The 26,272-nt window shown below is 44.1% G+C and overlaps 1 protein-coding gene across 50 annotated transcripts in view; it reads right to left on the bottom strand.

The window, feature by feature from the left end:
* The window catches only part of LOC118373490 (arf-GAP with Rho-GAP domain, ANK repeat and PH domain-containing protein 3), a 69,998-nt gene extending 44,744 nt beyond the window's left edge, over positions 1-25,254 (bottom strand). For all 50 annotated transcript variants that reach the window (XM_052487427.1, XM_052487424.1, XM_052487425.1 and 47 more), the window contains exons 1-5: positions 25,115-25,254; positions 1,755-2,926; positions 1,606-1,643; positions 606-688; positions 252-325 (exon numbers count right to left, since the gene is read on the bottom strand). In XM_052487427.1, the coding sequence (XP_052343387.1) occupies positions 252-325; positions 606-688; positions 1,606-1,643; positions 1,755-2,845 (1,286 nt within the window). In that variant the 5' untranslated portion in view covers positions 2,846-2,926; positions 25,115-25,254. The remainder of the gene's footprint in view (positions 1-251; positions 326-605; positions 689-1,605; positions 1,644-1,754; positions 2,927-25,114) is intronic.
* Between the last annotated feature and the right edge of the window lie 1,018 nt (positions 25,255-26,272).

The following is a 26,272-nucleotide window of genomic DNA, read 5'->3' as shown; positions in this document are numbered from 1 at the left end:
AACAGTCTCTGTAACTGATTGATGCATTTGTAATAATCTTGACTCCAGCTGCTTTAGGTTTCTCTAAGTGTGAGAATACGGTGTCTGATAGCAGGTACCAACATTGGATTGAAAAGATGAAGCGCAAATAACATTTGAAATCTACAGCAGACTATTTTCTCTCTTTGGCTGTAGTCAGAGTTGTGTGAGAAGATGTTTAAAATTGCCAAGCCAGTAGCCTTATCCACTCCTCTAGACAACAATAATCTTACCCATGATCCTCTCCGTGTTTCTCTTCCACCGCTCTTGTCATTCCTGTATTTCCTTCACATCTGGTCCTTTCCGCCTTTGACAACACAACATGGATAACACATTCATCAATGTCAGGAGAGCCAAAGTGACCACAAACACAATATAACTCTGATGGGTTCTTGTAACCTGATAACAGACCCAGGTCCCAAATGGCACCCTATTCTCTATATAGTGCACTACTAGGGGCCCATAGTGCCATTTCCGACACCAGTTGATGTTTCCTGGAAAGCCTATAGGGTTCTGGTCTTAAAGTAGTGCACTACATAGGGAATAGGGTGCCATTTGGTACGCATGCTCAAGAGGCCCAGTCTCACCTCAGAGTGCTGCAGTGGTCGTCTGGTCTGGAAGACCGTTTCACAGTAGGGACTGATCTCCTCCTCTGGGTCCTCCATGGGGACTGTGGTGGAGGAAGAAATTACATATTATAAGCTTTGTTATAAGTCAATGCATGCCTATAGTATAGAAAACAGTGTAGTGTAGAAAACCAATCCCTCTCCTGAACACTAACTCACGCCCCTCTAACTCTGGAAACAAATAGCCTACCTGCCCCCTCAACTCTGCCTGACCCTCTGACCCTGCAGAGGCGGGGGATTGGTCCCCATTGTTTACACCTCTGGAGCACTCCAATTACATGCTACACACAGTGACCTCCGATTGGGACATTTGACCGCCCATTCCCCACCTTTGACCCTGCCCACCTGCATCTCCTCAGGGCATCTGTCCAATAGGCAGGTGGGACCGGAACAAGTATAAAAGCAGAGTCCAGCCCAGTCTGGGCTCAGTCTTCAACAAGCAGTGGCAGAGTGAGGAGCATAAACCTCTGTCAGGCACATCAACAGCTGGGCCACAAAGCCATGGTCCATTTCTCCTGCAGCCCTGAACTCTCCAATCACACTCTAGCATTAGGGCACCACTGACCGACAAAACTATCACTAAAACACTTCCACCTAGTCCACTTCCCGTTTGCAGTGTCTGTGTCGGTCTTGTGTGTGGCCATAAAAGTGTGACTTGTGTCCCTGTCTCCTACTGGTCATTTCCGTCGTTGTCCGGGACGCCTTGACAGTTATATCTAAACCAGCATCTCTATTGAAGACCACCATGCTCTTTTTCAACCAGCTGTAAAGAATTTAAACTGGATACTAAAGTTTAAGCGAAAAGTAAAGTTTGAGCGATGCAAAGTGTTACCAATTTCTTCAATGACCTTGATTTTAAAAAACAGGTCAAAGGTCATTTATAGGGCTAAACGGTACACAGTTATAAGGTCTAACTAAACCAGCTGTCAGGTTACTTTCAGAAAGTGATGGGTACACTTACCTCCGTGGGACGATTCACGACAGTTGTTATTTAAAGTGCTGCAGACACACAAAACAAAATATTAGCTACACAAAACAATACTCTCTTTCGAAGTAGGTCTACATTTCTACCTTGTAGGAAAATGATGTTGAAGTCAGACGTTGACCTACCCATTTCCTTCAGGAGAGGTGTGGATCTCTGGCCGTGGTGGTGTTTGAGGAGCGTTGCAGGGAATACGTCCACTACTAGCTGCCGTGACAGGTTTAGTGCCACAGTAGATCTCATTGGAGACCATCTCCATCGGAGAGCCAGGAGGGGAAGTAGCCAGAGAAGGGAATCCAGTGTCGTCATAGTTACAAGGGGATGAGAGAGGTGGGGTTGTCAGGCACTGGTCCTGGTTTTGTTCAGTCCTTCCACCAGATGACGGTGGTGTGGATGTAGGTCCCCTAAACATGGCTGGAGGGGTACCTCGGTTCAGCCGAGGGGGAACAGGGGGCTGGGGACCTCCAGAGTCTGAGGAGTTACTCAGCCTCCTTTCTCTCAGGCTTAGGCTGTGTCTCAGGGTAGGGGTAGGGGCAGGGTTAGGGGCAGGGTTAGGGGTAGGCCCCACCATCACTGTGTCAGTGTTAAATTCACCTGAAGCCAAACCTTCCAATATGGTGAAACAGAGAGATTCCTGAGACGGTTTCCTGGTTAGGGTCAGAACATGAGGATCTGGTGATGTCGGTGGTATGGGACAGGAGAGAAACCGGGCGGGTTCTGTTTTGTGTCTGTAAAACACTGTTCTAGGTTTTGGAACCGGTTTTATGACAACATTCCCATTGTACTGTTGCTGCTGTTCTGACCCAGAGTTCATCAACATGGATGGAATGTTAGGAACAGAATTATTCCGGAACGCTTCAAACGGAATGGCCCCAGTTCCGCCCCCTTGGTCAGACCTCGGCCCTCCTGATTGGATGGGTGTGGAATTAATGTCAGACTCAGACTGACAACGGTCCAATAAGGGCTCCAAGGGCTCTGATGTCAACTGATTCTGATTGGTAGCCCTGTGAATGTGCTGGACAAGCCTCAGTATTCTCTTCCTGTGTCCGGTGGCAGTTACACCCAGCTGGATAAGAGCTCCATTGTCTAGGTGGCTGAGGTCCCTGGCCAAGAGGAAGCCAGACTGGCGGAAGGTCTTCAGGTATCGCTCCAGGTGGATCTCAGCCAACAGGGTCTCAACGTCCGTGTTTCCATCTATTGTTGCCATAACAACGTACATACATGGGCTTGGAGGGGGCCTTCAGCTGCTGTGGTCAAGACGACGGCCATCATGGATCTACACAGGGAGACTCCAATCCATCTGAAATGGAACACATTATTAAGAACTAGATAATAATATAATTAATGTTGAGTTAGTGTTCCATCTGGTCCATTGGTCTGATAAGAGAACTAAATTCACTTACATCCCCTTACTATAAATCAAATTAAAGTGTATTCGTCACGTGCACACGCTATAGCGTGTGTAATCGGTACAGTGAAATGCTTACAGAGTAACACCGTAAACGCTGAACACGTAACATGCAGAGTAACTGTAAACACTGTTAGACTCTAGCTTGAAATGTACTGATTCATGTTACCCTACAAGAACTCAATTAATTTACATGTAACAGGAATGTACAGTGGGGCAAAAAAGTATTTAGTCAGCCACCAATTGTGCAAGTTCTCCCACTTAAAAAGATGAGAGGCCTGTAATTTTCATCATAGGTACACTTCAACTATGACAGACAAAATGAGGGGAAAAAAATCCAGAAAATCACATTGTAGGATTTTTAATGACTTTATTTGCAAATTATGGTGGAAAATAAGTATTTGGTCACCTACAAACAAGCAAGATTTCTGGCTCTCACAGACCTGTAACTTCTATGGGGTTGAGATCTGGAGACTGGCTAGGCCACTCCAGGACCTTGAAATGCTTCTTACGAAGCCACTCCTTCATTGCCCGGGCGGTGTGTTTGGGATCATTGTCATGCTGAAAGACCCAGCCACGTTTCATCTTCAATGCCCTTTCTGATGGAAGGAGGTTTTCACTCAAAATCTCACGGTACACGGCCCCATTCATTCTTTCCTTTACACGGATCAGTCGTCCTGGTCCCTTTGCAGAAAAACAGCCCCAAAGCATGATGTTTCCACCCCCATGCTTCACAGTAGGTATGGTGTTCTTTGGATGCAACTCAGCATTCTTTGTCCTCCAAACACGACGAGTTGAGTTTTTAGCAAAAAGATATATTTTGGTTTCATCTGACCATATGACATTCTCCCAATCTTCTTCTGGATCATCCAAATGCTCTCTAGCAAACTTCAGACAGGCCTGGACATGTACTGGTTTAAGCAGGGGGACACGTCTGGCACTGCAGGATTTGAGTCGCTAGCGGCGTAGTGTGTTACTGATGGTAGGCTTTGTTACTTTGGTCCCAGCTCTCTGCAGGTCATTCACTAGGTCCCCCCGTGTGGTTCTGGATTTTTGCTCACCGTTCTTGTGATCATTTTGACCCCACGGGGTGAGATCTTGCGGGAGATTATCAGTGGTCTTGTGTGTCTTCCATTTCCTAATAATTGCTCCCACAGTTGATTTCTTCAAACCAAGCTGCTTACCTATTGCAGATTCAGTCTTCCCAGCCTGGTGCAGGTCTACAATTTGGTTTCTGGTGTCCTTTGACAGCTCTTTGGTCTTGGCCATAGTGGAGTTTGGAGTGTGACTGTTTAATGTTGTGGACAGGTGTCTTTTATACTGATAACAAGTTCAAACAGGTGCCATTAATACAGGTAACGAGTGGAGGACAGAGGAGCCTCTTAAAGAAGAAGTTACAGGTCTGTGAGAGCCAGAAATCTTGCTTATTTGTAGGTGACCAAATACTTATTTTCCACCATAATTTGCAAATAAATTCATTTTTAAAAAATCCTACAATGTGATATTCTGGATTTTTTTTTCTCATTTTGTCTGTCATAGCTGAAGTGTACTATGATGAAAATTACAGGCCTCTCTCATCTTTTTAAGTGGGAGAACTTGCACAATTGGTGGCTGACTAAATACTTTTTTGCCCCACTGTACGTGTTGGGGTCAATGAGGGGTAGATGGGAACTAGGAATATGGAAAGTTCCAAAGAGCAGAAGCTTCATATTCTGCTCCATGTTTCTGAGGTGAAAGGCAATAGTCAGTCTCTGATAAGGCAGGCCGGCTGCGGAACTGAGGAGGAGTGCGTCTCGAGGTTAAATCAACAGATGAAGTGAGAAGAAACCTCTGGGGAGGGGGGCCACGCCCACAACTGGAGTACTCTCCCACACATACAGGCCACGCCCACAACGGTTACAGTAACAGGGCTGTGACTACACCAGCGAGAGGAACCAATTAAATTCCTACCTAGCAACAGAGATGTATTGGTTGTCTAGATGTGTAAAGGAGTTGACTCCGCCCAGTAGAGGGTATAAATACATGCTCTTGTGTCATCATCTCTTTTTGTCTTTGCAGCTGTATGACCCAGTGGGCGAATAAAATTGATTTGAGCTTCTTCCTAGTTTGTTCAGAACCTAATAATACTGAACATGTAACATGCAGAGTAACACATTTACATAACTGAACTGTTATTAATAGCATGTTAACTTCCAGCAGTGTGTGTATATATATATATATATATATGGCTATATTGATCACATTTGGTTAATTGACACATGTATGACCACTTGGTATGTAGAGACACCATCAGACCAGGGATGGAAGAAGCAGGCGGGGGGATACGACACCATCAGACCAGGGGGATACGACACCATCAGACCAGGGGGATACGACAGCATCAGACCAGGGGGATACGACACCATCAGACCAGGGGGATACGACACCATCAGACCAGGGGGATACGACAGCATCAGACCAGGGGGATACGACACCATCAGACCAGGGGATACGACAGCATCAGACCAGGGGGATACGACAGCATCAGACCAGGGGGATACGACACCATCAGACCAGGGGGATACGACACCATCAGACCAGGGAAGGAAGAAGTAGGGGGATACGACAGCATCAGACCAGGGGGATACGACAGCATCAGACCAGGGAAGGAAGAAGTAGGGGGATACGACACCATCAGACCAGGGGGATACGACACCATCAGACCAGGGGGATACGACACCATCAGACCAGGGGGATACGACACCATCAGACCAGGGGGATACGACACCATCAGACCAGGGGGATACGACACCATCAGACCAGGGGGATACGACACCATCAGACCAGGGAAGGAAGAAGAATTTCAATAGGTTCATAGACAGAACACAGAGACATGAGAGAAATCGAATAAGGTAACAAAATGTGAAAACTGCAATTATTTGATGAATTCTGAATTCTATTGAAGGTGTGTACCATTTAATTGATGACAACGCACCATTTCAAGTGTGTTTTAATTCAACATGAATTCAATAATAAGTTCTACAAATGAATGGAGAAATAGAGTATCCAGGGATACAACAGCCTGCAGCTAGGGAGAGGTATGTCAGGGTTTGGGGCTCTTTGAAAGCCTTGGTAGAAACACTTCCTGAGAAAGCTTGGAATGCGTTAAGTTTTAATGTCTACTTTTCCCTGGCTGGTGTGCGTGTTAGATCTGGGTTCAAATACTATTTGAAATCATTCAAATACCTTGACCATTTGCTCTAGCCTGCCTGGAGTCCCATAATGGGTAGGGTTTGCAGTTATGGGACTATTCTATTGGTTTATTACGCTAAACATGCTCATTCAAGCCCAGATAAAGTATTTACAAAGATTAAAAATTGTATTTGGACCCAGGTTTGGAGTGGGTGTCCCTGTGGGTGACTCAGCTTGAGAACCCAGTCAGAACTAAAGAGAATCTCAAGGCTGACTGGGGCAGTTTGCCAGCCTCGTGAGAGGGAGGCACACAGCACAACACATCACACACATTCTAATAGGAGTCTAAGATAGATAATAGTATTTTAATGAAACCTTGGACAGATTAAGACAGATCGTATTTAATTAGTTATGGGCACCAGATCAGAATGTAAAGTCTTCCTACAGAACTACAGTTGGCTGTAGGAACTCTTTGAACTAAAGTGTAGTTCTACTTTAACAAGTAGAGTACAGTCCGATGGCAGCCTTACACGTATCATTTACACACTACTGAGCCAAGCAGAGCTGTACTCGGCTGGCCATGTTATGCATCCAGTCAAGTTTGGGTTTGACACAATAGTGTGAAAAAGGGTGATATCTAACCCTTAAAACAGTGAGGAAGGAGAACTAGTCCTTCAGCATGTAGGAAGGCCGCAGGGGAATGGGAGGAAAGCTGCTGAAATGGGTCTGAGTCACGTCCTTCTCTTCCTCGGTCTCCACTCTGTAGGTTAACCTTTGCCTCCAGCCCACTGATACCCACAGAGAAACACAGGACTCCGGTTGTGTGCTGAGAGCAGACCTGGGTTCAAATACTATTTGAAATCTTTTAACTACGTTGAGCATTTTCTCTAGCCTGCTTCGAGAACCAGATAGACAGAGTGTACAGTTTTGGGACTGTTTTCCTGGTCCATTTAGCCAGTCAATCTCAATCAAGTACAGATGAAGTATTTCAAATTCTTGAAAAAAAAAAAAGTATTTGAACCCAGGTCTGGTGCTGAGCGCAGAGAGGCAGGAAACCTATGAAAAGGACTGATAACATGTGACCTGAGGGAGGGCGGGAGATGGGTGAGAGGATATTGTCCCTCCCATCCCACTTCCCACTGCAGAAGGCATTCAGATAAATACCTGGCCGGGACGGAACGGCAACATGCCTGCTGTTTCAGAACTGAAGTGGGCAGCCTGACATCATTATTAACATGCAGTAGATGCTATCTATCAATTTCACCAGATGAAAACTACTGTACCACATTAAAACTACCAACAAAATGGATGTGTGACATTACCAATGTAACACCAAGATCACAACTTCTGCTTTGGTTGTTGAATGCAAGTCATAACAGAGGAAGTGATGCGTTGTAAGCTGTCTGGTTGAGCTGCAGGCGCACAGCTAGAACACCCATGCATACCCCACAAGACATGCCACAAGAGGTCTCTCTTCACAGTCCCCAAGTCCAGAACAGACTATCGGAGGCACACAGAACTCTATTCCACATCAAGTAAAATAGCAAGTTGTAAGATTAGACAAAACAAATAACAAAAAAGGATAAAAACACACCTTATGGAACAGCGGGGACTGTGAAGAGACACACACACAGGTCCATACATACACATGTATTTAGTACTGTAGATATGTGGTAGTGGTGGAGTAGGGGCCTGAGGGAGCACAGTGTGTTGTTGTTATTGTTATGTTTTTAAAACTGTATGAACTGCCTTCATTTGATTCCTTTATTTACTCCTTTTATTCTTTGTCCCCAACGCTCTAGGCGACCAGTTTTGATAGCCTTAAGCCGCACCCTCATACTACTCCTCCTCTGTTCCGCGGGTGATGTGGAGGTAAACCCAGGCCCTGCGTGTCCCCATGCACCCTCATTTGTTGACTTCTGTGATCAAAAAAGCCTTGGTTTCATGCATGTTAACATTAGAAGCCTCCTCCCTAAGTTTGATTTACTCACTGCTTTAGCACACTCTGCCAACCCTAATGTCCTTGCCGTGTCTGAATCCTGGTTTAGGAAGGCCACCAAAAATTCAGAGATTTCCATACCCAGCTATAACATTTTCCGTCAATATTGGCAGTTCTAAGGGGGAGGAGTTGCAGTCTACTGCAGAGATAGCCTGCAAAGTAATGTCAAGCCTGCAAAGTAATGTCAAGCCTGCAAAGTAATGTCAAGCCTGCAAAGTAATGTCAAGCCTGCAAAGTAATGTCAAGCCTGCAAAGTAATGTCAAGCCTGCAAAGTAATGTCAAGCCTGCAAAGTAATGTCAAGCCTGCAAAGTAATGTCAAGCCTGCAAAGTAATTTCAAGCCTGCAAAGTAATGTCATACTTTCCAGGTCCATACCCAAACAATTCAAACTACTCATTTTAAAAATGTCTCTCTCCAGAAATAAGTCTCTCACTGTTGCCGCCTGCTACCGACTCCCCTCAACTCCCAGCTGTGCCCTGGACACCATTTGTAAATTGATCGCCCACCATCTAGCTTCAGAGTTTGTTCTGTTAGGTGACCGAAACTGGGATATGCTTAACACCCCGGCAGTCCTACAATCTAAGCTAGATGCCCTCAATCTCACACAAATCATCAAGGAACCCACCAGGTACAACCCTAAATCTGTAAACAAGGGCACCCTCATAGATGTTATCCTGACCAACTGGCCCTCCAAATACACCTCCACTGTCTTCAACCAGGATCTCAGCGATCACTGCCTCATTACCTTTATCCGTTATGGGTCCGCAGTCAAACGACCACCCCTCATCACTGTCAAACACTCCCTAAAACACTTCTGCGAGCAGGCCTTTCTAATCGACCTGGCCTGGGTATCCTGGAAGGATATTGACCTCATCCCGTCAGTTGAGGATGCCTGGTCATTCTTTAAAAGTAACTTCCTCACCATTTTAGATAAGCATGCTCCGTTCATAAAATGCAGAACTAAGAACAGATATAGCCCTTGGTTCACTCCAGACCTGACTGCCCTCGACCAGCACAAAAACATCCTGTGGCGGACTGCAATAGCATCGAATAGTCCCCGCGATATGCAACTGTTCAGGGAAGTCAGGAACCAATACACACAGTCAGTCAGGAAAGCAAAGGCCAGCTTTTTCAAGCAGAAATTTGCATCCTGTAGCTCTAACTCCAAAAAGTTCTGGGACACTGTAAAGTGTCCCAGTTCAACAAGCATTTCCAAATCCAGATAGCAGATGTTCTGAAAGAGCTGCAAGACCTGGACCTGTACAAATCAGCTGGGCTTGACAATCTGGACCCTCTATTTCTGAAACTATCCGCCGACATTGTCACAACCCCTATTACCAGCCTGTTCAACCTCTCTTTCATATCGTCTGAGATCCCCAAGGATCCTGCCCTGCCTATCTAAGGTCTTCGAAAGCCAAGTCAACAAACAGATCATATCATAACCGCCATCGATAAAAGACAGTACTGTGCAGCAGTCTTCATCGACCTGGCCAAGGCTTTCGACTCTGTCAATCACCATATTTTTTTTTTTTTTTTTTCTTCTCGGTTTTTCTAATGACTGCCCTGCCTGGTTCACCAACTACTTTGCAGACAGAGTTCAGTGTGTCAAATCGGAGGGCATGTTGTCCGGTCCTCTGGCAGTCTCTATGGGGGTGCCACAGGGTTCAATTCTCGGGACGACTCTTTTCTCTGTATATATATATATATATATATATATATATATATATATATATATGTGTATCAATGATGTTGCTCTTGCTGCTGGTGATTCTTTGATCCACCTCTACGCAGACAACACCATTCTGTATACTTCTGGCCCGTCCTTGGACACTGTGCTATCTAACCTCCAAACGAGCTTCAATGCCATACAACACTCCTTCCGTGGCCTCCAACTGCTCTTAAAACGCTAGCAAAACCAAATGCATGCTTTTCAACCGTTCGCTGCCTGCACCCACACGCCCGACTAGCATCACCACCCTGGATGGTTCCGACCTAGAATATGTGGACAAGTACCTAGGTGTCTGGCTAGACTGTAAACTCTCCTTCCAGACTCATATCAAACATCTCCAATCTAAAATCAAATCTAGCGTCAGCTTTCTATTCCGCAACAAAGCCTCCTTCACTCACGCCGCCAAACTTACCCTAGTAAAACTGACAATCCTACAGATCCTCGACTTCGGCGATGTCATCTACAAAATAGCTTCCAATACTCTACTCAGCAAATTGGATGCAGTTTATCACAGTGCCATCCGTTTTGTTACTAAAGCACCTTATACCACCCACCACTGCGACCTGCATGCTCTAGTCGGCTGGCCATCGCTACATATTCGTCGCCAGACCCACTGGCTCCAGGTCATCTACAAGTCCATGCTAGGTAAAGCTCCGCGTTATCTCAGTTCACTGGTCACGATGGTAACACCCACCCGTAGCACGCGCTCCAGCAGGTGTATCTCACTGATCATCCCTAAAGCAAACACCTCATTTGGCCGCCTTTCCTTCCAGTTCTCTGCTGCCTGTGACTGGAACGAATTGCAAAATTAGTTGAAGTTGGAGACTTCTATCTCCCTCACCAACTTTAAACAGCTGCTCAGATAGCAGATAACTGATCGCTGCAGCTGTACATAGTCAATCGGTAAATAGCTCTTTTGCCCACCAGTATCTCTACCTGCACATGACCATCTGATCATTTATCACTCCAGTGTTAATCTGCAAAATTGTAATTATTCGCCTACCTCCTCATGCCTTTTGCACACAATGTATATAGACTTTTTTTTCCTACTGTGTTATTGACTTGTTTATTGTTTACTCCATGTGTAACTGTGTTGTTGTCTGTTCACACTGCTATGTTTTATCTTGGCCAGGTCGCAGTTGTAAATGAGTACTTGTTCTCAACTAGCCTACCTGGTTAAATAAAGGTGAAATAAAAATAACATAAATACAATTTTTGCTGGAACCCAGAGGAAGAGTAGCTGCTGCCTTGGCAGGAACTAATGGGGATCCATAATAGACCCCAGGAAGAGTAGCTGCTGCCTTGGCAGGAACTAATGGGGATCCATAATAGACCCCAGGAAGAGTAGCTGCTGCCTTGGCAGGAACTAATGGGGATCCATAATAGACCCTGGGAAGAGTAGCTGCTTCCTTGGCAGGAACTAATGGGGATCCATAATAGACCCCAGGAAGAGTAGCTGCTGCCTTGGCAGGAACTAATGGGGATCCATAATAGACCCCGGGAAGAGTAGCTGCTTCCTTGGCAGGAACTAATGGGGATCCATAATAGACCCCAGGAAGAGTAGCTGCTGCCTTGGCAGGAACTAATGGGGATCCATAACAAAACCCCAGGAAGAGTAGCTGCTGCCTTGGCAGGAACTAATGGGGATCCATAATAAATACAGGATGTTGGTCTTCAGAGATGAGCAATGAAGTGAGTGTTCTCCTCCCTCTACACAAGGCCAATGGTGTTCTCCTCCCTCTATACAAGGCCAATGGTGTTCTCCTCCCTCTACACAAGGCCAATGGTGTTCTCCTCCCTCTACACAAGGCCAATGGTGTTCTCCTCCCTCTACACAAGGCCAATGGTGTTCTCCTCCCTCTATACAAGGCTAATGGTGTTCTCCTCCCTCTACACAAGGCTAATGGTGTTCTCCTCCCTCTACACAAGGCTGCTTCCCTCTACACAAGGCTAATGGTGTTCTCCTCACAAGGCTAATGGTGTTCTCCTCCCCCACAAGGCCAATGGTGTTCTCCTCCCTCTACACAAGGCCTGGTGCCTCCTCCCTCTACACAAGGCTAATGGTGTTCTCCATACACAAAATGGTGTTCTCCTCCCTCTACACAAGGCTAATGGTGTTCTCCTCCCTCTACACAAGGCTAATGGTGTTCTCCTCCCTCTACACAAGGCTAATGGTGTTCTCCTCCCTCTACACAAGGCTAATGGTGTTCTCCTCCCTCTACACAAGGCCAATGGTGTTCTCCTCCCTCTACACAAGGCCAATGGTGTTCTCCTCCCTCTACACAAGGCCAATGGTGTTCTCCTCCCTCTACACAAGGCTAATGGTGTTCTCCTCCCTCTACACAAGGCCAATGGTGTTCTCCTCCCTCTACACAAGGCTAATGGGATTTTCAGGGTGAAACACATCCTACAGCACAATACAACAAAGGTTTTGTCCCGTCTTCCTCAGTGTTCGTATGGCTTCCTACCAGTCTTAAAATCAAGTTTACCAAGTCCAGCTACAGTGAAGAAACATAACTAAAGTTACTTTGAAAAAGTAGTTCACCACATCCAAACTACTTAGTGAAAAAATATAATATCTAAAACGTCATAGAATACAAATTGCAAGATCACTCTGTCGTCAGATGTTAACGAAATGTGTAATTTGGCCTATTGAGCAGAAAAACAGTTTTAAGTGAGAATTGGGCAGATCTGATGTCGGAAAATAAAGTAAATTCTTACTTCACTCATATTTCATTTTCTTCTGCTAGAAAAAGTAGTGTAGTTAAATTACCAAGGTTTACATTTAGTTCCACTACCACTGCTACATCTAAATTACTAGTTTATTTTATTTTATCTTTATTTAACTAGGCATGTCAGTTAAGAACAAATTCTTATTTTAAATGAGGGCCTAGGAACAGTGGTTTTAACTGCCTTTTTCAGGGGCAGAACGACAGATTTTTACCTCGTCAGCTCAGGGATTTGATCTTGCAACCTTTCGGTTACTAGTCCAACGCTCTAACCACTAGGCTACGCTGCCGCCCCAACTACATGTAGTTTATTTCTCCCCAACAGTGTTTCCTAGTCCCCTCCATGCAAGGCCAAAGTGGTGATGGCCCGGGGGAGGGTTGTAGAATTACAGTATGAGTAGGTATCTCTTGAATGAGTAGGTATCTCTTCATTTTTCTATTTTCTACATTGAACATTGATATCTTCACTATTGTTGTTCAATGTAAAAAATAAAACCCCTTGAATGAGTAGGTGTGTCCAAACTACTTACTGGTACTGTATATGAAACCACTCAAGAGGTAAATGGACATTCTCAGACTGGTCTTCAGCAGGAGAGGAGAGATCTGAAGTCAATCACTGAGATCATGAAGGATCATCATGAGCGCCGACTCCAAAAACCTGATTTATTATTTTGTTCCGTCACCAGATATTGTTCATAGGGAGTGTTTACAGCGGCTACTCAGTTTCAAATAACATGTGAACTGTTACCTATCCTGCATACTGCGGGTCCTGCATACTGCAGGTCCTGCATACTGCGGTCCTGCATACTGCGGTCCTGCATACTGCGGTCCTGCATACTGCGGGTCCTGCATACTGCGGTCTTGCATACTGCGGTCCTGCATACTGCGGGTCCTGCATACTGCGGGTCCTGCATACTGCGGGTCCTGCATACTGCAGTCTTGCATACTGCGGTCCTGCATACTGCGGGTCCTGCATACTGCGGGTCCTGCATACTGCGGGTCCTGCATACTGCGGGTCCTGCATACTGCGGGTCCTGCATACTGCGGGTCCTGCATACTGCGGGTCCTGCATACTGCATACTGCGGGTCCTGCATACTGCATACTGCGGGTCCTGCATACTGCATACTGCGGGTCCTGCATACTGCATACTGCGGGTCCTGCATACTGCGGGTCCTGCATACTGCGGTCCTGCGGGTCCTGCATACTGCGGGTCCTGCATACTGCGGGTCCTGCATACTGCATACTGCGGGTCCTGCATACTGCATACTGCGGGTCCTGCATACTGCGGGTCCTGCATACTGCGGGTCCTGCATACTGCGGGTCCTGCATACTGCATACTGCGGTCCTGCATACTGCGGGTCCTGCATACTGCGGGTCCAGCATACTGCGGGTCCTGTAAATCTCTCTCCTCTTCTCCCCTAACCATAGTCTTTATCTGGGCTAGAGATCTGGGATCTGTCAATGCTCCAGAAAACACAGGATACAGCTGTCCCTTAAACACTGGAGGAAGAAAAAGGACACACCACACCCTCCACCCACGCTGCTCGCTTTCCTCTTCCACCCATTCCTCTCCCTAAACATGTCCTCTGGCCATAAACAAAGCCTTATGACAATAGGAGAGAGGAGAGGTAAGAGTCGAGTGTTGAGGACTTTTCACACTACTGAGACGAACCAAACCAAGCTGTTCCGGGTGAAAATAACATATCTGAGCCAGCATTGTTTGGTTCGGGTCGGCATGATAGTGTGAAGACGGTGGAGTGTCGTGGGCTAGGAGTGGTGGTAGGATGACCCTAAACTGGAGACAAAAAATATATATATTTCACCTTTATTTAACCAGGTAGGCCAGTTGAGAACAAGTTCTCATTTACAACTGCGACCTGTCCAAGACAGAGCAAAGCAGTGCGACACAAACAGAGTTACACATGGGATAAACAAATGTATAGTCAATAACACAATAGAAAAGTCTATATACAGTGTGTGCAAATGTAGTACGATTGAGGTAAGGCAATAAATAGGCTGTAGTGGCAAAATAATTACAATTTAGCAATTAAACATTGGAGTGCTAGATGCACATGCATCTTCTGCACAAGTAGAGATACTGGGGAGCAAAAACAAAAATAACAATATGGGGATGAGGTAGTTGGGTGGGCTATTTACAGATGGGCTATATACAGGGGCAATGATCGGTAAACTGCTCTGACAGCTGTTGCTTAAAGTTAGTGAGGGAAGTCTCCAGCTTCAGTGATTTTTGCAATTCGTTCCAGTCACTGGCAGTAGAGAACTGGAAGGAAAGGCAGCCAAAGGAGAAGTTGACTTTGGGGATGACCAGTGAAATATACCTGCTGGAGCGAGTGCTGCGGGTGGGTGCTGCTATGGTGACCAGTGAAATATGCCTGCTGGAGCGCGTGCTGCGGGTGGGTGCTGCTATGGTGACCAGTGAAATATACCTGCTGGAGCGCGTGCTGCGGGTGGGTGCTGCTATGGTGACCAGTGAAATATACCTGCTGGAGCGAGTGCTGCGGGTGGGTGCTGCTATGGTGACCAGTGAAATATGCCTGCTGGAGCGAGTGCTGCGGGTGGGTGCTGCTATGGTGACCAATGAAATATACATTTACATTTACATTTACATTTAAGTCATTTAGCAGACGCTCTTATCCAGAGCGACTTACAAATTGGTGCATTCACCTTATGACATCCAGTGGAACAGCCACTTTACAATAGTGCATCTAAATCTTTTGCTGGGGGGGTGAGAAGGATTACTTTATCCTATCCTAGGTATTCCTTAAAGAGGTGGGGTTTCAGGTGTCTCCGGAAGGTGGTGATTGACTCCGCTGTCCTGGCGTCGTGATCTGCTGGAGTGTGTTCCACCATTGGGGAGCCAGAGCAGCGAACAGTTTTGACTGGGCTGAGCGGGAACTGTACTTCCTCAGTGGTAGGGAGGCAAGCAGGCCAGAGGTGGATGAACGCAGTGCCATTGTTTGGTGTGTAGGGCCTGATCAGAGCCTGGAGGTACTGAGGTGCCGTTCCCCTCACAGCTCCGTAGTGCAAGCACCATGGTCTTGTAGCGGATGCGAGCTTCAACTGGAAGACAATGGAGAGAAATATACCTGCGGAGGAGCGGGGTGACCGTGAGAGAACTTGCTGGAAGGTTGATGGTGACACCAGACGGGCTGCGTGCGTTCTGGATGAGTTGTAGGGGTTTTAATGGCACAGTGACCATGAAATATACCTGCTGGAGCCCAGCCATGGTGACCAGCGAGCTATTGCAGTAATACCCAGACGTGGAGATGACAAGTGCCTGGATTATGGGACCTGCGCCGTGCTTCCTGTGTGAGGCAGGAAATATACCTGCTGGAGCGCGTGCTGCGGATGTTGTATGGTGAGCATGAACCTACAGGAACCGGAAATATACCTGTTGGAGCGCGTGACCAGTGAAATATACCTGCTGGAGGTGGGTGCTGCTATGGTGACCAATGAAATATACCTGCTGGATGGTGACCGCTGTGCGTGCAACGGGTGGGTGCTGCTATGGTGACCAGTGAACTGAGATAAGGCGGGCCTTTACCTGGCAAAGATCCCCATATTATTATTATTATTTTTGCTCCTTTGCACCCCAGTATCTCTACTTGCACATCTAGCACTCCAGTGTTTCATTTCTAAATTGTGATTATTTCGCCACTACAGCCTATTTATTGCCTTACCTCCTTAATCTTACTACATTTGCACACACTGTATATGACCTGGAGCCAGTGGGTTTGGCAACGAATATGAAGCGAGGGCCAGCCAACGAGAGCGTACAGGTTGCAGTGGTGGGTGGTATATGGGGCTTTGGTGAGAGAATGGATGGCACTGTGATAGACTACATCCAGTTTTGGAGGCTATTTTGTAAATGACATCGCTGAAGTCAAGGATCGGTAGGATAGTCAGTTTTACCAGGGTGTTTGGCAGCATGAGTGAAGTAGGCTTTGTTGCGAAATAGGAAGCTGATTCTAGATTTAATTTTGGATTGGAGATGTTTAATGTGAGTCTAGAAGGAGACTTCACAGTCTAACCAGACACCCAGGTATTTGTAGTTGTCCACATATTCTAAGTCAGAACAGTCCAGAGTAGTGATGCTGGATGGGCGGGCAGGTGCGGGCAGTGATTGGTTGAAGAGCATGCATTTAGTTTTGCTTGCATTTAAGAGCAGTTGGAGGCCACGGAAGGAGAGTTGTATGGCGTTGAAGCTCGTCTGGAGGTTTGTTAATAGCATGTCCAAAGAAGGGCCTACAGAATGGTGGATCAAAGAATCACCAGCAGCAAGAGCGACATCATTGATGTATACAGAGAAAAGAGTCGGCCCGAGAATTGAACCCTGTGGCACCCCCATAGAGACTGCCAGAGGTCCGGACAACAGGCCCTCCGATTTGACACACTGAACTCTATCTGAGAAGTAGTTGGTGAACCAGGCGAGGCAGTCATTTTGAGAAACAAGGATGTTGAGTCTGCCGATAAGAATGCAGTGATTGACAGAGTCGAAAGCCTTGGCCAGGTCGATGAAGACGGCTGCACAGTACTGTCTTTTATCGATGGTGGTTATGATGTCGTTTAGTACCTTGAGCGTGACTGCAGTGCACCCATGACCAGCACGGAAACCAGATTGCATAGCGGAAAAGGTACGGTGGGATTCGAAATGGTCGGTGATCCGTTTGTTAACTTTCGAAGACTTTAGAAAGGCAGGGCAGGATGGATATAGGTCTGTAACAGTTTAGGTCTAGAGTGTCTCCCCCTTTGAAGAGGGGGATGACCGCGGCAGCTTTCCAATCTTGAGGGATCTCAGACGATACGAAAGAGTGGTTGAACAGGCTAGTAAAAGGGGTTTGCAAGAATTGCGGCCGACAATTTTAGAAAGAGAGGGTCCAGATTGTCTAGCCCAGCTGATTTGTTGGGGTCCAGATTTTGCAGCTCTTTCAGAACATCAGCTATCTGGATTTGGGTGAAATGTCATGGGCTAGGAGACGTTAGCGTGACACTGAACTTTGACAGCTGAATTATTTTAATTTCCCATAAAATCAGTTTGTCAGGCCACTGTACTGAAAGAGGGAGAAATATTAAACAAAATGGCCTCCCCCTATTTAACATGAGCTTTATCAAGAAATGATGTCATTCAAAACTAACATAATCCCTGTTTACATTGTTCTGGTGACACATTTCACAAAGCGTGGCTTTAAAATATTGTACAAACTCACCACGCATTATGCAATGAATCAGCTTCTAATTTTTACTCAGTGACAGATGGCTAGCGTCTCTGGTCATTCACACAAATCTAAACTTCCTTCCCTCTTTCATTGTTACAGACCTCATAAAGTCTCACTCAGGACAACGTGAAGCTACAAAACAGTCTTAATGAGACCTTCGGTCTTCTTCTATTCTATTGCAAGTTGTCCTGTTCAGGACTCTGAGTCTGTAAACAATCGTTTCTCGGAGCTTGTTGGTGTCTCTGTCTGACATTAGCTCGTACAACTGGAATTGCTTTACATAAAAGCATCTGAACAAATTAACTGAGACTTACTGGGTTCATTTGTTCTTAATTGTTAACAGCTAGGCACCATGAGTTCGGACCACAAATCCAGTCCCTGGAAACACTTACATTAGAGAGATTGGCAGAAGTCTATTTCTTATATATATTTTTAAATGGATTTCAATTCATTATGTTACCGCTAAGTCATGTTTTGAAAGAAATCAAGCATGTCTCAGTGCAGTGTGGGTGAGGCAAAAATAACAGACTGAGGAGGGAGGACGTAATTGATTCACTGGTATGTTCAAGCGGTCTGAATGTAAATAACAACAACAGCATCAGTACTGCAACCCTTAACAGTTAGTCTACACGATGACATCATCCCCCTTAACAGTTAGTCTACACGATGACATCAACCCCCTTAACAGTTAGTCTACACGATGACATCATCCCCCTTAACAGTTAGTCTACACGATGACATCATCCCCCTTAACAGTTAGTCTACACGATGACATCATCCCCCTTAACAGTTAGTCTACACGATGACATCATCCCCCTTAACAGTTAGTCTGGAAGGCACCCATTCGATGACATCAACCCCCTTAACAGTTAGTCTACACGATGACATCATCCCCCTTAACAGTTAGTCTACACGATGACATCATCCCCCTTAACAGTTAGTCTACACGATGACATCATCCCCCTTAACAGTTAGTCTACATGATGACATCATCCCCCTTAACAGTTAGTCTACACGATGACATCATCCCCCTTAACAGTTAGTCTACACGATGACATCATCCCCCTTAACAGTTAGTCTACACGATGACATCATCCTAGGTAAACAGGAAGTTAAAGGGACTCAGCAACATTATGAAAGAAAGATACAACATGCCTGTAAATGAATCTGGAAGGCACCCATTCAAAACATGATCTTCCAGATACGTAACGTCCCCAACTTCAACTCTCCACTGGTTTTTCAAGTCAAACAATTAGCGGAAGTGGACAAGTGGTAAAAGCCCTTGCTAAACGGAGGGAGGACCCACGCAGGCCTCTGGAATACATACAGGATGCTGGCTGAGCTGGTTGGGGGGGATAATGAGGCTGTATATATAAATAACAGTGATGCACTATTGTGAGAAACATTATGTCATTGTTCTGCGCTAGGCTAGCTATGGCCGCCATGCTGCCTGGATGACAGTACAGGCAGTCCCATTTTGTGCTTCTCTCTCTCTCTCTCTGACTGAGAGTGTTTTAGTCAAGCACACACTGTCCCTCTTCTTTGGGAGAAACAACATTCAGACAGTGTGAAAGGAGCATCTTCTGTACACACCCACACACACATGGTTAGATCTGAACACCACTTAGAGAAGTTTACAAAAACAGAGGAACTGCCAGAAAGTCATTACAGAGTCAATCAGGAGTTTATCCGTGTCCTCCCTGTCGACTATATGAAGGAGGAGACGGCAGTACAAGACATAGATCTGAACACCTGGATGACCTTATCCTTTGTTAGGACAGGCCCAAGTATCCCTTTCAGGCGCAGACCCCATTCACCAATCATACTATATAGTACATACAGTGGATACATGACAATCATTCATTTGATCTTTAGGATAATGAGGTTAAGGATACATGACAATCGTTCATTTGATCTTTAGGATAATGAGGTTGAGGATACATGACAATCGTTCATTTGATCTTTAGGATAATGAGGTTGAGGATACATGACAATCGTTCATTTGATCTTTAGGATAATGAGGTTGAGGATACATGACAATCATTCATTTGATCTTTAGGATAATGAGGTTAAGGATACATGACAATCGTTAATTTGATCTTTAGGATAATGAGGTTGAGGATACATGACAATCATTCATTTGATCTTTAGGATAATGAGGTTGAGGATACATGACAATCGTTCATTTGATCTTTAGGATAATGAGGTTGAGGATACATGACAATCATTCATTTGATCTTTAGGATAATGAGGTTAAGGATACATGACAATCGTTCATTTGATCTTTAGGATAATGAGGTTGAGGATACATGACAATCATTCATTTGATCTTTAGGATAATGAGGTTGAGGATACATGACAATCATTAATTTGATCTTTAGGATAATGAGGTTGAGGATACATGACAATCATTAATTTGATCTTTAGGATAATGAAGTTGAGGATACATGACAATCATTAATTTGATCTTTAGGATAATGAGGTTGAGGATACATGACAATCAGTCCAAAGATCCAACAATCTCCCTGTTATCTCCCTCTAATTATTAGAATGTGCCCTCACAGGGCAGAATGACTTTGACACCCATACTCTAATGTATCTTGATGGTCAAGCTGCTCCCACAACAGCTCAATAGGGTTGAGATCCAGTGACTGTGCTGGCCACTCCATTGTAGACAGAATACCAGCTGACTGCTTCTTCCCTAAATAGTTCTTGCATAGTTTGGAGCTGTGCTTTGGGACATTCTCCTGTTGTAGGAGGGAATTGGCTCCAATTAAGCGCCGTCCACAGGGTATGGCATGGTGTTGCAAAATAGAGTAATAGCCTTCCTTCTTCAAGATCCCTTTAACCCTGTACAAATCTCCCACTTTACCACCACCAAAGCACCCCCAGACCATCACATTGCCTCCACCATGCTTGACAGATGGCGTCAAGCACTCCTCCCGCATATTTTCTCCGTCTCATTCTGCGAATGTTCTTTGTGATCCGAACCCCTCAAACTGAGATTCGTCTATCAATAACACTTTTTTCCAATCTTCCTCTGTCCAGTGTCTGTTCTTTTGCCAAACTTAATATTTTCTATTTATTGGCCAGTCTGAGATATGGATTTTTCTTTGCAACTCTGCCTCGAAGGCTAGCGTCCCGGAGTCGCCTCTTCACTGTTGACGTTGAGACTGGTGTTTTGCGGGTACTATTTAATGAAGCTGCCAGTTGAGGATTTGTGATGCGTCTGTTTTAGAGGTCGACCGATTATGATTTTTCAACACCGATACCGATTGTTTGGAGGACCAAAAAATCCTATACCGATTTTCTTTTTTTAAATCGGGCAATTTTTATTTTATTTATTTGTAATAATGACAATCACAGCAATACTGAATGAACACTTATTTTAACTTAATATAATACATCAATAAAATCAATTTAGCCTCAAGTAAATGATGAAACATGTTCAATTTGGTTTAAATAATGCAAAAACACAGTGTTGGAGAAGAAAGTAAAAGTACAATATGTGCCATGTAAGAAAGCTAACATTTCAGTTCCTTGCTCAGAACATGAGAACTTATGAAAGCTGGTGGTTCCTTTTAACATGAGTCTTCAATATTCCCAGGTAAGAAGTTTTAGGTTGTAGTTAATATAGTATTTATAGGACTATTTCCCTCTATACCATTTGTATTTCATTAACCTTTGACTATTAGATGTTCTTATAGGCACTTTAGTATTGCCAGTGTAACAGTATAGCTTCCGTCCCTCTCCTCGCTCCTCCCTGGGCTCGAACCAGCAACACAACGACAACAGCCACCATCGAAGCAGTGTTACCCCTGCAGAGCAAGGGGAACAACTCCTAGAAGGCTCAGAGCGAGTGACGTTTGAAACGCTATTAGCGCGCGCTAACTAGCTAGCCATTTCACTTCGGGTTACACCAGCCTCATCTCGGGAGCTTGAAGTCATAAACAGCGCAATGCTTGATGCACAACGAAGAGCTGCTGGCAAAACACACAAAAGTGCTGTTTGAATGAATGTTTACGCGCCTGGTTCTGCCTACCATCGCTCAGTCAGATACTTAGATACTTGTATGCTTGTATGCTCAGTCAGATTATATGCAACGCAGGACACACAATATAATATCTAGTAATATCATCAACCATGTGTAGTTAACTAGTGATTATGATTGTTTTTTTTATAAGACAAGTTCAATGCTAGCTAGCAACTTACCTTGGCTTACTGAATTCGCGTAACAGGCAGTCTCCTTGTGGAGTGCAACGAGAGAGAGGCAGGTCGTTATTGCGTTTGACTAGTTAACTGTAAGGTTGCAAGATTGGATCCCCGAGCTGACAAGGTGAAAATCTGTCGTTGTGCCCCTGAACGAGGCAGTTAACCCACTGTTCCCAGGCCGTCATTGAAAATAAGAATGTGTTCTTAACTGACTTGCCTGGTTAAATAAAGGTATATAATTTTTTTTTTTTTTAATAAATAAATAATTTGGCAACCCAAAAATACCGATTTCCGGTTGTTTTGAAAACTTGAAATCGGCCCCAATTAATCGACCATTTCAATGAATCGGTTGACCTCTATTCTGTTTCTCAAACTAGACACTAATGTACTTGTCCTCTTGCTCAGTTGTGCACCGGGGCCTCCCACTCCTCTTTCTATTCTGGTTAGAGACAGTTTGCGCTGTTCTGTGAAGGGAGTAGTACACAGCGTTGTACAAGATCTTTAGTTTCTTGGCAATTTCTGGCATGGAATAGCCTCATTTCTCAGAACAAGAATAGACTGACGAGTTTCAGAAGAAAGGTCTTTGTTTCTGGCCATTTTGAGCCTGTAATCGAACCCACAAATGCTGATGCTCCAGATACTCAACTAGTCTAAAAAAGGACAGTTTTATTGCTTCTTTAAATCAGGACAACAACAGTTTTCAGCTGTGCTAACAATTGCAAAGGGGTTTTCTAATGATCAATTATCCTTTTAAAATGATAAACTTGGATTAGCTAACACCACGTTCCATTGGAACACAGGAGTGATGGTTGCTGATAATGGGCCTCTGTACGCCTATGTAGATATTCCATTTTAAAAAAGCTGCCTTTTCCAGCTACAATAGTCATTTACAACATTAAAAATGTCTACACTGTATTTATGATCAATTTGATGTTATTTTAAATGGAGGGGGGGGGCTTTTCTTTCAAAAACAAGGTCATTTCTAAGTGACCCCAAACTTTTGAATGGTAGTTAGTGTATGCCAAACCCCAAAAAATATTGATTTCAATGTTTACTTTGAATAATTTACACAGAAAATGTCACAAAAAAAAACATTTACTGAAAGACCTGTGCAGATGCAAAGTTTGGTAACAGAATTACAGTAAAATGTCCCTCGGTTTTTTTGTGTGACCACGTTTTCCAACAACTCTCAAAATAACTGCTCCGAATTAATATTCAAAGATGTCTGGAGAAAGAATGGGGTTGTCAGCAATGTCATGACACCTCGAGTTAAAAAATATATATATATAGATATCTGTTGTTGTTGAACTACAGTGAAGTGGATTTACATCTGGTAACGGAATTACGGTAACAGAATTACATCATGGTTCCCTGACCTGCTTTATACAAAAATGCATAATTATGAATATGATTATCTTCAGGGTGATATATCCTGAATAAAGTACACAAAGATAGAAATATGCCATATCCTTATTTTGCATATTTGGGTATAATTCTACACACGACTATTATTCTAATTAACTCCGCCCCCAAACAAGAACACATTTGTCTGGTCCGGACCAGACCAAATCTGAACCAATCATAGACATCGATGTTTCACAAGTTTGGACATTAACAGTAGAGATCAGTAGAGTAGAGTTCAGTACAATACAGTAAAGTAGATATGTTCAGTACACTACAGTACATTATACTATACTTTAGTGTGCTCTACTATACTGAAACTTTACTGTACAGTACTTTTCTTTACTGTCTATCTGTCTATCCTTCCCAAATGAGTTGGTGAAATTATCCTCAAAATGGAGGGTATAATCCCAGCAACATGGGTGTTATTATGAATCACTGTAAAAAAAAAAATTGTTTTAAACATTATGGTTGTTTAACACAATGTACCTGACATCACTGAAACACAATACAAGTAAATAGGCTGTCTGTGTTTCATTTGGATTTTAGACAGAAAAGCAAAGTGAATTTAACGTGAACTCTTTGGGGATTGGAAACGTGTTGAATATTAAACGTAAGTGGGGCTACAGTAGTAGTTTGTTGATCCGTAGTGTGAATTACACGTGAAACTCTTGTTACAAATCTATGCTACTTTATACTGCGTCACATATAATAACTCAGATAACGCTGGCTGTGGTTTTCATCTATAGACAGATAGAGAGGCCTCTGAAGGTCAATGTTTCTGGACCGTGGAACGTTGTGCATCACACAAAACCCATCTAATGACCAAAGACGGAGACACTGTATACAGCAGTGTGACTGTAGAGGAACGATCATCTGGGCCTTGCTTACAAGTGACACTGACACCCGAACAATTTAACATTCAGCCATTTTCATGTAAATGAATAATCTCCCTCTCCACAATCCTAAAAACAGAGCTAAAATTGGGAAGCATTTTAAATGGGAAATTCCAGTGATTATTTTTTAACTTGTGTTTCTCTGTCCTCTGGCGCTGCACTATCTAATAACTTACTGAACATATGCTCAAGGCTGCTCTTGATTTAAATCAGGTTTCAACTGTGAAACGCTATAACTGACAGGTTCCAAGACCCCAAAATCCACTCAATGCGAAGAGGAAATCTACAACGGGGTGGGGTGTCTGTAAAACATTTAGTTTACAGCAAAACAGACAGGTGACTGTATAATGGGTGAAATGTTACAATAGGCTCACATTCCAAGCCCATGCGATGTCATGAGATTGGCAATTCTTAAACATGGTAATATATATATATTTAAAATGTACAAGAAATCATTACACAGAATCGAATTGATTATTCTGCGGTCGGCCAACACACAACTCTACAAGTAAAATATAATGAAATTCTCTCATTATTCACCCAGTTACTGTGAAAAAAAGACAATATTAGGCCTATAGTATTGAAGAAGTGCGCTCCATAAAATCTCCTGTTAGCTGGATGTCGCCGATACACAGCGTGAGCTCCAGATGATCACTGAAACGTTGGAATCTATCCGTCTAAATATTATAATAATCCCGTTTTACCTTCTGCTGTGTTTCGATGTGCGTGGTTGTTTTCTCAATGCAACATCTAAACACTTGAATCCTTCGGTTTTTCCGTTGTGACGGGGACCGCTCATGACTTGGGCAGCAGAAGAAGCATTGTCCTTGTCGGCAACTTTCTTGCAATGGTGAGTGAGTTTACTCCACATAGTATCAAGGAGATCTTAATTAAAGGGGAGGGCGGTAGTGATGTTTAGCCGACATTTTTCCCCGTTCAAACTCATTATCCGTCCACTTCAAAATTGCACATACTGGTAATTCATTGACATAAATGCAATATTTTGAGTCCACTACATTGCTTTGCGCAAGACATTTAAGAAACGGAATAGGCCTACTGTTACAGAATGGACACCTTGCAATCAGGTCATTTAATTTCATTCAATTTATCCACTTGTTTTAAAAACATTCCCTATTGCCTACAAAATAACAAAAAAAACTACACAGTATGTGCAATGTGTAGGCTACATTTTAGTGTGCATTTAGTTAGGTTAGGTTTAGTTAGGGTAGCTTTAGTTAGGTTGGGTTTAGTTAGGTTAGGGTAGCTTAGGTTAGGTTTAGTTAGGTTGGGTTTAGTTAGGTTAGGTTAGGGTAGGGTAGGGTAGCTTAGGTTAGGTTTAGTTAGGGTAGCTTTAGTTAGGTTAGGTTTAGTTAGGTTAGGGTAGCTTAGGTTAGGTTTAGTTAGGGTAGCTTTAGTTAGGTTGGGTTTAGTTAGGTTAGGGTAGCTTTAGTTAGGTTGGGTTTAGTTAGGTTAGGGTAACTTTAGATAGGTTAGGTTTAGTTAGGTTAGGGTAGCTTTAGTTAGGGTAGCTTTAGTTAGGTTAGGTTTAGTTAGGGTAGCTTTAGTTAGGTTAGGTTTGGTTAGGTTAGATTTAGTTAGGTTAGGGTAGCTTTAGCTAGGTTAGTTTTAGTTAGGTGCATGGGTGCAAAAGGGTACTATAATGTGGGGTTCAATACGACTACTGATACAATAGACCATGTGATGTGGGGTTCAATACGACTACTGATACAATAGACCATGTGATGTGGGCTTCAATACGACTACTGATACAATAGACCATGTGATGTGGGCTTCAATACGACTACTGATACAATAGACCATGTGATGTGGGGTTCAATACGACTACTGATACAATAGACCAT

This window comes from Oncorhynchus keta, chromosome 30, assembly GCF_023373465.1.
Source record: "Oncorhynchus keta strain PuntledgeMale-10-30-2019 chromosome 30, Oket_V2, whole genome shotgun sequence".
NCBI classification, from domain to species: domain Eukaryota; kingdom Metazoa; phylum Chordata; class Actinopteri; order Salmoniformes; family Salmonidae; genus Oncorhynchus; species Oncorhynchus keta.
The sequence above is the reverse complement of the archived record's forward strand: the minus strand, read 5'-3'. Positions and strand labels throughout refer to the sequence as shown.